This window comes from Paroedura picta, chromosome 2 (assembly GCF_049243985.1).
Source record: "Paroedura picta isolate Pp20150507F chromosome 2, Ppicta_v3.0, whole genome shotgun sequence".
NCBI classification, from domain to species: domain Eukaryota; kingdom Metazoa; phylum Chordata; class Lepidosauria; order Squamata; family Gekkonidae; genus Paroedura; species Paroedura picta.
Genome location: NC_135370.1, coordinates 20,162,495 through 20,177,307, shown reverse-complemented (window position 1 = coordinate 20,177,307; position 14,813 = coordinate 20,162,495). Strand labels below are relative to the sequence as shown.

At 43.1% G+C, this 14,813-nt stretch overlaps 1 protein-coding gene across 1 annotated transcript in view; it reads left to right on the top strand.

Moving 5' to 3' along the window:
* LOC143830980 (aldehyde oxidase 2-like) overlaps positions 1 to 14,552 on the top strand; it is a 42,761-nt gene extending 28,209 nt beyond the window's left edge. Inside the window, exons 16-22 of the mRNA XM_077324198.1 lie at positions 302 to 376; positions 1,575 to 1,627; positions 4,672 to 4,786; positions 6,133 to 6,198; positions 9,141 to 9,329; positions 11,832 to 11,999; positions 12,782 to 14,552. Coding sequence (XP_077180313.1) covers positions 302 to 376; positions 1,575 to 1,627; positions 4,672 to 4,786; positions 6,133 to 6,198; positions 9,141 to 9,329; positions 11,832 to 11,999; positions 12,782 to 12,835 — 720 coding nt within the window. The 3' untranslated portion in view covers positions 12,836 to 14,552. The remainder of the gene's footprint in view (positions 1 to 301; positions 377 to 1,574; positions 1,628 to 4,671; positions 4,787 to 6,132; positions 6,199 to 9,140; positions 9,330 to 11,831; positions 12,000 to 12,781) is intronic.
* Positions 14,553 to 14,813: the final 261 nt, after the last annotated feature.

Here is a 14,813-nt window from a genome sequence, read left to right as displayed (position 1 = left end):
GTATCCAAGGCAATGACTAAAATATCTCTCTGGGCTTCTCATGGGTCCTCTCGTATTCTACTTCTCTGTTGTTTATTTCAGTAAAAAACAGCTCATGGTCCTAGCTGAGCCAGACGAAAGGATTCATTCAGCAGCCTCAGCTGTTTGTTTCCTCATTTAAAAAAAATAAGCAACTCACCTTGCTTTTTGTCTTAACACATGTTTCTTTTGCAAAGTTATTCAGATAGTGTTAGGAAATGAAAGTGAGATCTTATTCTTGTGATATATTGATCCTGCCTTTCCATGCCACTCTTTCCACCAGGAAGCTTGCCAAATTCTCCGGAAGCGCCTGGAGCCTGTCATTAAAAAAAATCCAGAAGGAAAATGGGAAGACTGGGTAAGCACCTGGAGAAATGGCAACTTTGGAGGGTGGCGGTCCATGGCAAATATTTAATAGAAGGTGCTCCAGTGCTCCACAAAATGTCCAGTTTTTCCATGGGAAACATTGGAAAATATATGGCAGGTAGGTGTTGTTTCCCAGTTCTTTCCATTTTCTCCTTGGGCCTTTGCATCTCTGATTACTGCTCTGTGCAGACGACTGGATAATCAACACATTGGGGAACTAGCTCCACCCCCTGACCTTCAGGTGTTGACCTTTCCGCAAAAGCCCACTACAAGCAAATTAGTCAATTCCCAGAGCACATGGCTTGCTTGATGATTATAATTCGTCTTCTGCACAGGCTTGGCATTCACTTAATTCTGAGATGCACTAAGCTAGAAGAACTGGGAGCTCAAACATTGCCAAGGAGATGGTCCATACTTCCTCACCTCCTGTTTTAATACTAATAACAAAAAAAATGGTGCCTGTTTTGTGGTGAGGGATGCTCTTTAATGCTCCCTAGTTTTTGTTAGGATGTGGAAAGGTACAGATCTTGGAAGCTAAGCGGGATCCATAGTTGGATGGGAGACCTTCAAGTAAGGCTTTGTGGAGGAAGGTAATAGCAAACCACCTCTACTAAATCCCTTGCCTTGAAATCCCTTTTGAGGTCACCCTAAGTGGTGTCTTTCCACACACACACAACTTTAGTTTGCATATGCCCCCCTCAGAGCACTTCTGCCTGGCCTCAACCAGGTCCAGGGCCTTTTGGGCCTTGGCCCCAACCTGGTAGAATGAGCTCCCGGGAGAGCTAAGGGCCCTGACGGAGCTATCAAGGTTACACAGGACTGCACGATGGAGCTCTTCCACCAGGCATTTGGTTGAGGCCGAAGAAAGGGTGCCCGGAGTTTCAATCTGGGGTCCCACCCTATGGTTGATTGCTATGGAAGATCTCACCACATGAGGAGTAGGCAACTTTGGCTGGAGCGGCGGAGCTATGGAGTTCTTTTGTGCTGTTTCCGCCATCTTGCTGTTGCTGTTGTTTTAATATTAGGTTATTTAACTAGGGCTGGGGATGTTTTATTGTTGAGATTGATTCTTGTTTTTATTGTTTTATTGTGAGCTGCCTTGGGCTGGCAATTGTCAGGAGAGGCGGGATATAAATATAAAAATACATAAATAAATATTTATACGTCGCTGAATGGTGTGTCTCTTGCAGACTAAAAAAGCTTTTGAGGAAAGCATCTGCCTCTCGGCTACTGGCTACTTCAAGTAAGGAATGCTTTATCCCTTTCTAAATTGCTGCCTTGGGGGATCATGGGTGCTGTTTGTTCAGACTGTGTGGCCTACAGCTCAAACAGATGGGACTGTGAAAATTCCATGGAAGGAGCCCCCACCCAAACTCTTCCTTTAGAAATCAGGCATATGAGGACCCAATTTCCACAGGGCCTGCAAAATGGAGCTCTTCCGCCAGGTCTATGGTTGAGACCGGGGTAGCAAGGAAGATCGGTGCCCCCCCTGGTGTTAGGCAGTAGTTAGTCTGTGTCATCTTGACCCCTCTTTCCATCCCTCCAGAGGTAGGAATGGGGGGGTGAGGAGTTTTTTTAATTGTGATTTTGTTGTCTGTTTTAATGGGGTTTCATTGGGGGTTTTAGTGGATGTCTGTAACCTGTCATGAGCCCGTCTCAGGAGTGGCGGGAAATAAATTGAATTAATTAATTAATTAATCCAGACCACAAGGGAGAGAGTTTGGGGGGCTTTCTACAGACTCTGTTTTATGACCTTGGGAACCCATTACTTCAGAGTTGGACAAATTTAGGCACCAGGGCAGAATGGCATCTTGAAAATGCCTTCTGGAGACTGGAGCCTCAATGCCACCTCCCTGGCAAGTCACTGTGTTAGCCCAGGACAGCCTTGTCATCCCTTCAGGGTTAGACTGTGGTATTGCAACCAGCCAGGATAGATACAATGAAGGGTGATGCTTGTATGGACTTGCACAGCAGGGACACTGGGCCTTAGACCTTGGGATGAACAGATGCTTTACAAGCAGTTACAAGCCTACTTCAAGAGTGGCTTGGATAAACATATGGAGTATAGGTTATTGGCTATTCACTATCAATTATAGATAGATATATTTGGGGCAGTGGTGCTCTGTATTTTTGGTGCTTGGGGAGCAACAGTGGGAGGGCTTCTGAAGCTCTGGCCCCACTGGTGGACCTCCAGATGGCACCTGGGTTTTGGCTACTGTGTGACATAGAATGGTGGACTGGATGGGCCATTGGCCTGATCCAACGTGGATTCTCTTTATATTTCAATTTCTATACAGCCACTCCCAAATGGCTCATGGCGGTTTACAAGAATCTCCTCACAATAAAACCCCATAAAACAATAATTTAAACCCCTATTACAGTTATTAAAACCCCATTTAACCACCCCATGATGGCAATAAACTCCCTCCCCCCTCCCTGGCTCAACAGATCTTCTGATACCAGTGTCTCAAGAGGACCATCTCAAGGGGAGCCTGATTTTCTGAGAGGGGCCAGATCTTCCATGCCCTTGCCTCAACCAAAACCCTGGCCGAAGGGCTCCATTTTGCAGGCCCCATGGAACTGAGAAAATTCTGATAGGGCCCACAGCTCTCTGGGTACTTATTCTACCAAGTAGGGCCCAGGACCAAAAAGGCCCTAGCTTGGTCAAGGCCAGGCTAACCTCCCTCGGGTTGGGTACCTCCAACAGATTCATACCCATAGAGCCCTGTGGGGGGACATAAAGAGACAGGAGTGGCCCAGACCATGGATGGCATTGAAGGTTGATACCAAAACCTTGAACTTGATTGAGGTTGCAACTGGCAACCAATGCAGCTAGCTCAGCACAGGCTGGATGTGAGTCCTTTTAATCTTTTAATGTATTGGGGACTTGTGGGCTGGGTGGTTTTATTCTTTATATATTTATTATTTTATTGTAAACCGCCACGAGTCTTTGAGAGCGGCGGTATATAAGTCAAAATATAAATATAAATTAATAAATTAATAAATGTTCCTGTGAGGTCCCTAGCAGCCACATTTTGCACCAGCTGCAATTTCCGGGTCAAGGACAAGGGTAGACCCACGTAGAGCAAGTTATGGAAATCTAATCTTGAAGTGACTGTTGCATGGATGACTGTGGCCAAGCAGTACAAAGACAGATATGGCACTAGTAGCTTCACCTGTCACAAATGAAAGAAGACCGTTCATACTACTTCTGTGACCTGGGCCTTCATAGAAAGGGAGGCATCCTGGATCACTCCATTGTGGAGGGCACAATATTAAATTGTACCCCAGCCAAGATGCGTAGGTACGCTTCCTGATCTGCCACCTTCCTCCCCAGCCACAGGACCTCCGTCTTGGAGGGGCTGAATTTCAGGCGATTCTGCTCTATAGCCATCCGACTATGGCTTCCAAACAATTGGTGAATGTATTGGGGGGGTGTCTGGGTGGTCATCCATCAGGAGATAGAGCTGGGTGACATATTGGTGACAACCCAGCCTGTAACTTGGGACCTGCTGGGCCAGAGGGTGCATAAGGATGTTAAACAATGTGGGGGAGAGAACTGGTCCCCGAGGAACCCCAGAGGGGAGTCGATAGGGATGCTATCGATATGTTCTTATGTGGTGAATAGTTCATAGCCAGGTTTAAAGAGGCAGGGTCTACAATTCCATTGGAGAAGTTCAACACTGGATGTAGAAGAAGCAACGTTAATCAAGTATTAAGAGGGCTATGTGCCTGGGCCAGGAGGGAAAGCTGATCATATGTTTCTCTAGCAATAGTCAGATGAACCCTTAAATGGGAATCAACAAACAACCATGATAAATGTACAGTCTATGACCCAACCCTTTTCTTTTCTGTTCCCCAGTTATGCTGGAGCAGCACTCTCCCAATTCCACGTGGACCATAAAATGGAGTTCTTCCACCAGGTCCTAGGTTGAGGCCAGGGCAATTAGATCTGGGCCCCTCCCTGAATTAGCCAGGTCATCAGGCTTACCCCTGTTGTGTTCCCTGAGGCACTAGACCAAAGTTTATGGAGTGGGGGGAGTGTACTGTTGCCACTATGGGTGAGTTAATGGGTTTTAACTTTTAAGGGATATTAAGATTTTATTGTGGGTATTATTTATGTTGTCACCATTCATGAGCTACTGTGTGGGAGTGGTGGTCTGCAAATTAAATCAATCAGTCAATCAATAAACATGCCAATAATCTAATATATTCACATGTTGTCTAGCAGAGGAATTTTTTAATAACTTGTAGCATCTCAAGAATTATGTTTGTTTCTGCCATCAGAGGATATCCCACCAATATGGACTGGGAGACAGGAGAAGGCCATGCTTTCCCATACTATGCATTTGCCGCTGCTTGCTCTGAAGTTGAGATTGACTGCCTGACAGGGGATCACAAGGTAAACAACTACAATTTTCTAGCATTGCCAAACCATGCTGGTCAAGAGCCGGCTTGGTGTAGTGGTTAGGAGTGCGGACTTCTAATCTGGTGAGCCGGGTTTGACTCTCTGCTCCTTCACATGCAGCCAAGCTGGGTGACCTTGGGCTCGCCACAGCACTGATAAAGCACCGTGATGCCATATGGATGAGTTTTCGACTCAGCGCTGACTGTTAGCCTGGAATGTCAATTTAAGGCATACATGGTCATAAGTTGTCCGCAGAGTTTATTCTATAGGTTGAGAGCATTCTGTATGCCGCTTCTCCACAATTTCTGACGAAGGGAACATTGATTCTGAAAAACCTATCTCCCCCCGTAAAAGGGATGCCAGCCTTCATATGAGACTTAGGGATCCCCTGGAATTGCAACTCATCTCCAGACTCCAGAGATCAGTTCCCCTGGAGATAATGGATGCTTCTAAGGCACTGTACCCCACTGGGATCCCTGTCCTCCCAGGCTCCATCTCCAAACGAATATCACAGCATGAACGTGTATTTTGCATTTTTTTGAATCGTACTTTAAAATTTAAGATTTCAAAATTATTAAATCTGTAAATTTATATTCTATGCTTGAATATTGTGATCCTCCTTGAGCTTTCAGGGAAGGGTGACTCGAAATGTGATAATAAATAAATAAAAATCTTTAAAAATACCCCTCCATCCCCCACTAGTGTCCAGGAGATACCTAGCAACCCTATCCCAAAATCATGTTGGTCACTTAGAAGCAATTGGACTCAAATGTAGCTGTTTTGCTTTAGCAACGTTTATCTGGACTATGCATGTCATCATAGCTTTGATTCTGAGCTGGATAGACCACAGGTTGGCCTTTAAAGGTATCCCCTGTGCAAGCACCAGGTCATGTCTGACCCTTGGGGTGACGCCCTCTAGTGTTTTCATGGCAGACTCAATATGGGGTGGTTTGCCAGTGCCTTCCCCAGTCATTACCGTTTACCCCCCAGCAAGCTGGGTACTCATTTTACTGACCTCGGAAGGATGGAAGGCTGAGTCAACCTTGAGCCGGCTGCTGGGATCGAACTCCCAGCCTCATGGGCAAAGCTTCCAGACTGCATATCTGCTGCCCTACCACTCTGCGCCACAAGAGGCTCTTTAGCAGCACTCTAATATCTGTCCTTGGGGCTTTCTTGAGGAAATGAATCATGCAGTTCTGGCCCCAGAGCCTGGAGCTTCCATATGCCAATAAAATAGAGATCAGAATCTGAAATTATACCATATGTATGATTCTTATGGGTTGGATGATGGTTATCTTCATACTTTAATTTTCAACATGTTCATCTTATTTGTCTAACAGAATCTCCAAACCGATATCGTTATGGATGCCAGTTACGCCATCAATCCGGGAATCGACATAGGACAGGTAGACATCAGGAGCTTTAATGTTGTACTGCAGGCAAATGTTCATGGGCTGATCCTTTATTGGTTTAAATATTTCAGCCCACTTTTCTCTGACACTGGAGACTTGAAGAATCCATGTCCCATGGGCTTTCTGATCAAAAATGGCCTTTATAAAAGTTTTTTGGTTCTTAGAGTGATAACAACTGGCAATGATCTCATGGTGATCCCATGAGCTTCTACCTTCGAAGGTTTCAAGGCAAGAGATGAGCAGAGGTGGTCTTCCATAGCCTTCCTCTACATCTCAAGCGCAGTATTTCTTTATGGTCTCCCATCCAGGTACCGATCCTGCTTAGCTGTTGAGCTTTGATGAGATCAGACTAGGCTGGTCTATTACAACTACAAATTATAGTCATTTTATTATTATTCTATATGAATGAGGTAAAAGTCACATGCATAGATAATTTCTGTTTTGATTTTTAATTTAATTTTCTTGGCTATATATATATATATATATATATATATATATATATATATATATATATATATATATATATATATATATATATATATATATATAGGTAAAGGTATCCCCTGTGCAAGCACCGAGTCATGTCTGACCCTTGGGGTGACGCCCTCTAGCGTTTTCATGGCAGACTCAATACGGGGTGGTTTGCCAGTGCCTTCCCCAGTCATGACCGTTTACCCCCCAGCAAGCTGGGTACTCATTTTACCGACCTCGGAAGGATGGAAGGCTGAGTCAACCTTGAGCCGGCTGCTGGGATTGAACTCCCAGCCTTATGGGCAAAGCTTTCAGACGGCTGCCTTACCACTCTGCGCCACAAGAGGCTCTATATATATATATACACACACACACAAAACAAAACAAATCCCAACAACAAAACAGAACCAAACCTCAAGATAACTTCATATCCAATGTTAAAACATAACATCATGTTATGGTGATGTTCCAACCAGAAAAAAAAACACAGAAAAAAAGAAGTGTAAAAACGAGTAAGAGACAACAAATGAATAGATAAAAAAGAAGGAAAGAGAAAAGGGGAGTGGGTGTGCTTCCATCCAAAGTAGTTGAGACTTTACACATTTATCTACTCCATTTCTGAGAAATGTATCCTCTAATACTGCATAGATGAATTCTAGACCGTAAGAAGGAATGATGGTACAAATGAGAAGAAAATTGGTTTTATATTACAGCCTTATTTTAATATCTCTTTTAGCAAATGGGTTACATGTATTATGCATATATATTGTAATCTGGAGCAATTAAACAAATAATTGGGTTGACCAGCTGGAAGCATAGCTCTGTACATGCCCACCCATGGCCCCTCCCCTTCCCACCCTTTCCAGGCCCAGCACTGGCCATTGGGGGGGGGGAGGTCTCCATGACCATATATGGTCATATCACTTGATAAATGTTTAACTAATTAAATATATATTATATATATATAAATTCATTAACACCCACCCATTTGGGAAACCCTTCCAGGACCATCAAGAAACCCCCAGGTTTTCATGAAACCCTGGCTGACAAAGCCTGGATTAATGTAATAACTATGAAAGACTTTTTGAATGGCTCCGTTATCAATATAAGTCTTATCACCTTCTTGAATACTCAGTATCATCCCCCCCTTTCCAATAGTAAGGATAGTTCCACAGAGAACTGTCATTCTGTGGAAGCCCCAGATGCTAAAAGTGAATTGTGAAGGGTGAGAGCTTCCTTGAAAAGAGAGAAGTTTCTTTCACCAATCACAATTACCATTTTATGTTAATTCCATAACAAGGAGTGTGGGGAGAAGACATACTAGAACCCTGTCCTGTAATATCTTAAATGCTAAGCTGCTATAAAAGATAAACAGTGTGGAGCCAGACTAGAGTTGCCAGCCCAAGGCAGGTGACTGCTGGGAGACCCACCATGGTGGGAGGCGGGGCTCATTGGCCACATAATAATGTTACCAGTGATAAACTGACATCACATCCTGCATGACCAGAAATGACATTGGAGCAAACCAGATATTCTGCCATTTGGCCAAAACTCTATAATTTAACCATAATTCTATGACCAGCGTTGCACTGATGTCATGTTGGAAATGTCATTAGCACATCATAGACTGGCCTTCACCCCTCCACTTCCCCCATATTTTTCTCCCACCACCCAACAAAACAGTGGCAGGAAAGGCCTGCTGGAAGCAGGGATCTCCCAGGTCCTAGAGAAAAATTTGACAACTGTAGATCATACAATATTCCAAGTGTAATGGGTTGTGGGTTAAAGGAAAAACCCATTGATATATATATATGTCCTAATAAATGAAGATTACATTAGATTTAAAGTTGGCTACAGAGCACATGACAAGAGACAGGAAAAAATAGGTTTAGATTATAGTTACAAAACCTTCTTTGTCTAGCAGCTTTAAGAGGAAAAAGAAAAGGTAGTTTTTATACACCACTTTTTTACTGCTTGAAGGAGTCTCAACGCAGCTTGCATCAATTTTTCTTCCTCTCCTTACAACAGGCCCCCTGTGAGGTAGGTGAGGCTGAGAGAACTCTGGGAGAAACTGTTCTGTAAGAACAGCTCTAACAGGATTGTGACTAGCCCAAGGTCACCCAGCTGTTTGCATGTGGAGGAATGGGGAATCAAAACTGGCTCTTTAGATTAGAAGCTGCTGCTCTTAACCACTACAGCAAGCTAGCTCTCTGCCTCTAACAGTGTCATCTCTAGGTTGAGAGATTCATGTAGTTTTGGGAGCGGACTAAAGGGAGGGGGGTTGGAGAAGAAAGGGACATCAGCCAAGCATAATGCCATAGAGTCCACCTACCAGAACAGCCATTTCCTCCAGGGAAACAGCTCTCTATAGTCTGAAGATCAATTGTAATTTCCATGTTCTACAGGTGGCATCCTAAATGTTTCACATATCTATCCTGAAATAATGTATGTTTATACTCCCTCAGATTGAAGGTGGCTTTATGCAGGGACTTGGACTTTATACTCAAGAAGAAGTGAAATTCTCCCCAGAAGGAGAGCAGTATACGCGGGGTCCAGACACCTATAAAATCCCTGCTGTTTGTGACGTTCCAGAATTGTTTAGAGTCTACTTGCTACCAAACACAGAGAACCCCGTTGCGATCTACTCCTCCAAGGTAAATATATTAGATATGCCAATAATCTAGTAATTAAGGAGAATTCTGTATTGTTTTGCTGCTGTTTAATTTAATCTGCAAAATAAATTTACTGCATTGAAAAATAAACCATTCCCCATCTACAGTGTGTAAAAGACTTTATAGTTGCCTTTAATGTTATCATATTCCAGTAACATCTAAAGTTACTCCTGAATGTAGGCAGTAACTTACTTTTAGGCCCAACTATATGCCACATTAAAGATATCATCTAAGCCCCCTATCTGAACTTTCCTCATGCCATAAATTTAGCATGATACATACCCCCCGAAGACGCTATATTCCAGGTGCTCTGCATGACGTCACTAACCTCCCATGTCCAGCCAGCAAATTTCACACTAAATCCGCTATTTTAGAGAACAAGTTGGTGAATCCCAAAAAGTGGATTCACAAACTTAAAAAGCGCTTTTCCCCAACGGACAACCAGCACACTACATGCCAAATATATTTATGGAGGCAAAGAAGCGCTATCTCCACCTCCAATGTCCTGCCCTAGTACCCGCCTCCCTCTCCCTTCTCCCGGGGACAGGATTTTTTTAAAGCGAACTACCTGGAGTAACAAATAGGCATACAAACATGTAGGCAAAGCCAAAATTAATTTCCCCCCCAAAGTTGTCACACAAAGTATGCCTGTTTAAAGTCTCCCCCCAAAAAATCAGGAACGGGATTAATTTTTTAAAGATTCAAGATTCATGATTCCAAAAGGGATGGCGATATAAATAGCACTTTGCATCTATGATTAGATGCATAGGCATTTAAATGGATAACTATTAATTGCGGGACCTTTTAAAAAAGGAGAAAGGGAATTGGCTGCCTGGCTTGATTGACAGGCAGAAGAGAGTCACATATAAACCACATTGCTCTCTTCCACCATTTCCAGCAGCTTGTGGAGGGTAAGCAGCACAAAAAGGTGGCAGACTACAGTGAGACGGCAAGGTGAGGAATGGCTGGAGGCATGATAATATTTAGTGCTATGCCATTCAGGTGGCATAACGCTATTTTTTCAGATGTGCGAAAATGCCCTTAGTGTGCCTGCTAAGCCTAACAACTCACTCATGAACGAATGAAGGCAAGACTCATTTCTTCCAATAGAAGAGCTTGTTTTTTATACACCATTTTTCACTATTTGAAGGAGTCCCAAAGCAGCTTACAAACAGCTTTTCCTTCCTCCTGTTAGGCCAAATAAATTCACAAACAGACTTGAATAAGAAAGAATGACCTATATCAGTGCTGATAAGGAGAAAGCTTAGTCCTCTTTGGTGAAGACCTCAATCTTTCTCAAAACTTGCTAGTCCAAAGCAGTCCTTTACACAGTTCATCCAGTAAGATCACATTTAAACTGTACCTCCCAGAACGTTCCTGGGCCAAGACACCTTTTACACCCGAAACGTACAACTCCATACAATCGCATGTGCATTAAAAAGCTAAGTCCACCCAGGAGTGGGTGGTGATTTTATTATGCTAATAAACCCAACTATACTTCTGTGCATCAAAATCTGTATCTTTCACCTTTACTCCAAAAAGCTGTTTTTTACAATTGGGGTCTTATCTGTCAAGCGGGGCACCAGGATTCTTAGATTTAATCTAGACTGTGGCTTCTCTAACAAAATGTTTCTTTAACTGGCTATAACACTACAAGGAAAGGTCTATGCTTCTCTGAAAAGCAAAGGTGATTTCTGGAACCTTTATTTTCAATTTTTATTTGGCCGGGTCTTTGTCTTTAAGCTTTTTGTATCTGGAAGGCAGCTGTGACTTGAAAGAAAGCCAGTGTCTTTCAAAATATTAAATGTCCAGACTTACTTGGCCAACTCTTCAGTTAGACTCAATCTGAACTTCTGAATGACTTTAAATAACATTGACCCATTCTGCACAGTAGCAGTTGGACTGGGCCACTGGCAATTCTTTGGATGCAGCAGTTAGCCCCACCACTTCCCGGGTCTGGACAGGGAACATTCTCCCTGCCAGACCCGGTCTCCCCTAGACTGCTGCCTTCACATGAGTCAGCCAGGGTGGAGAGGTTCTGCCGCCGGGGAGGGGGATATTTTCATGGAAAACTTTTAAAGCCCCAGTCGGCTCTGCGGTGCCGTGAAGCATTGCAGAGCTGACTGGGGCCTTTTTTTTGTCCCTTCTGGGATGCCATAGGCAGGCGAGGAGACAAGCCTAGAAGGCTCAGCTCTTCATCTTCCACATGGGCCTGGCCTGAGATGGGCCCCATTGGCACCTGCTGCAAAAAAAGAGAATGCGGAAATACCTACATTCCCTTGCTGTGAGACAATGGAGGGCCTGATTTTGGCCGGGCCAGCACCAAAGTTATCTGGAAACAGGATTAGCCCTGTTGCCAGACCAGCACTGACCCAGCCTTCTCCCCTCACAAGGAAAAGGTCACTGTGTACCAACCACCAGTGTTTCTTTTTTCTAATCCTATTTCCAAAAAAAAACCTGTTGTTGATTTTTTTCTTCTTACAGAGTATGGGAGAAGCTGGTGTATTTCTAGGATCTTCTGTATTCTTTGCAATCAAGGATGCCGTAGCTTCTGCCCGGAAGGAAAGAGGCCTGAATGGCGTTTTTCCACTGAAGAGCCCATTGAATGGAGAAAGGATTCGCATGGCCTGTGCTGATTATTTTACAGAGATGGTAACCACTTTCTCAATATCCTTTGCCTAGTGGGTATCAGGCCGTTGCATCTAAAGAAGTGGGCTCTAGACCATGAACATTCTGCAGGAATAAAATGCTGTTAGTCTTTAATGTGCTACAAGACACCAGTTTAAATCTAGTCCAACCAACAAAACCGTTTCCCCTCTGGGAATTTATACCCATCTATCCACCTCTATATCAATATCACTAAGAGGACATTGTTAATAGAGGAGCAAGAGATTGACAATGGATGGAATGGATGTGGACCTGCACAGAATCCCACATGGAGACATGCTGGATAGAAGGCAGGAAATGGGACTTGTTTAGCAGACTTAAAGGGAAACTGAGTGCCTTCCCACATTCTCATTTTCTGGTCTTGTGAGTTCCCGTTGCTTCACGGCTCCTTTCCACACAAGTTTTCCTCCAGCTAGTGGTTCATTCAATATTCTATCGGTTTCTGTCCGGCATTAAAAACCTTCGGTTTAAATTCGCAGATAGACCAGACATAATGTGATGTAATACTGCATCAGCCACTAGAGGGAGTAAAACACACGTGGAACAGAGAATGCCCCCTGAAGCAACAGTAACTCACAAGCAAGGAAAACAAGAATGCAGAAAACCCTAGGTGAGACTGGAGAGGGGGGGGGGGTGATCTGAGATGAGGTCTCTTGAAGGATTTTAAATTTAAAAGCAATGTGCCAGGAAGGATGGAATGATGGGACTTGATTTTGAATGCATATCATAACATTCACACTTAAAAAAATATTGTTCTTTTCTTTTAGATTCCAAAGGATGTACCTGGGACCTTTAAACCATGGGCTATTGATACAAATTGAAATATTCAGGTCCTCCCCTCCAGAACCTTGTGACTGCCTTAGTAAATTGTTGACCTGTGATTCCAAGTCTAATCACAGAAACTATATCATTCTTTCAGATAGGAAATATTTTAGATTACAAAGGGATAGGAAATTCTAAATATCATTAAACAGTGTGGTAAAACTGCATCCTGAGCTTTTTAACCTGAAAACATTACTAAAGGCTATGTACAATTTCCGCAAAAGATGACAGATTTCACCGAATAGCAAGTTTTTCTGGCCACGAGCAAGCCCTGCAAGATATGAAACATGATTCCATGCTGTTTTTTTTAAGTCTCTTTCAAACCAGCTAAGATTTACATTTCATAACACAGGACTCCAAAACTAAGACCATTTGCTCAAGCCAGTCACCTTGTTAAGATCTTTGTTTGATCATTTACCTCATACAAATTAGTTATCTAAATTTAATAGCCATACATCAATAGCACAAATACATAAATAGCAGCTCCTATAGCAATCTGTTCCTGTGCTGTTCTAATCATTTGAGTCTTATATTTACTCAAAGATTATTAATAATAGGCCTCCTCTGGATATACTGAAATAACATCTAAGGTGTCACTTCAGTGGGTGTAGTGGTTAAAGCATCACACTAAGATCTGGGAAACCCAAGTTCGAATCCCCACTCTGCCATGGAACCTTCTGGGGGGACATTGGGGCCAATTGCACACTCTTGCCCTAGCCTTCCTCACAGGGTTCTTGTGAAGATAAAACAGAGAATGATGTAAGTTTCATTAGTTCCCCATTGGAGGAAAAAGCGGGATATAAATTAAATAAATAAATAATACACAGAAGACTGTACCTCATGTTCGGATTATTATGTGGAGCCCTTCTAGTTGAGGCACTTTCTGCTTCATTTTCATTGCCGCCTGACCTCAAAATAAACTTCAGAACCTTAGTTTGGCTTCGGGTTTAGATGTTTGTGAGGATTCTGTCAACTCCCAAATGATATAATGGTATCCGCCTGTGGAAGTTTCAGCCAATACTCCCCATAGATCCTGAGAAAACTATTTTAGAGATGTGAATCCTGTCACATGGGAAAATGAGATTACATGGAGTGTAAACTACAATTATGCGCCCTGTCATGATATGTAACTATAATGTGTACTGTATAGAAACGTATTAACTATTGGTGGGGGTCAATAGTAATTACTTTAGACTTTTGGTTTTATGCCTTTAAGTTCTGTTGTGCGCCATTATGAATGGCAGCTATGCTTCCTTCCATTGTGCCAAGAGTCAGCTCCAGCTAAGTTTGCCAACTCTGGATAGGGAAATTCCTGGAGATTTTTGGGGCGGATCCTAGGGAGGACAGGGTTCGGGGAACGGTTGGGACGGGACCTTAGCAGTGTACAGTAGTACGAAGAACACCCTTCACGGCAGCCATTTTTCTCCAGGGGAAGTGATTTCTGCAGACTGGTGATCAGTTGTAATTCCAGGACATTTGCAGGCCCCACCTGGAGGTTGAAAAATTTAGCGCCAACTAAGTCCCTCCCCTCATTTTGGCAGCCATCACTGAAGTCATCCTGGGACTTTTACTTGCAAAAGAGCTTCCTGAAAACTCCACTGACAAGCTTTTGCTTATTAAATTGTAACTGAAATATGCATTGTTTTAATTGCCACAAGACATGTTGGAGGATACTTTGCATTGTAATTCTGAAAATAAAGAAAACTTTTCCAATAATTAATCCCTTTGTCTGTGTCCTGGCTGGAGTAAAACTTGATTATTTTCAGAATTTTCATTTAACGTAACAGTATATATTCATGGATTCACTGGCATCTTCATGAGTGGCAGAACATGGAAGAAGGCAAAAACCACCAGATATCAGTCTAGCAAAGTAAACGGAGAAGTCCAGCTATCCTTCAACTTCAGAAGGCTACTTGCTTCAGTGTATCTATTTAAAAGCCTTACTGGGAACACTCTTCAGAAGACTAATTTTTGATT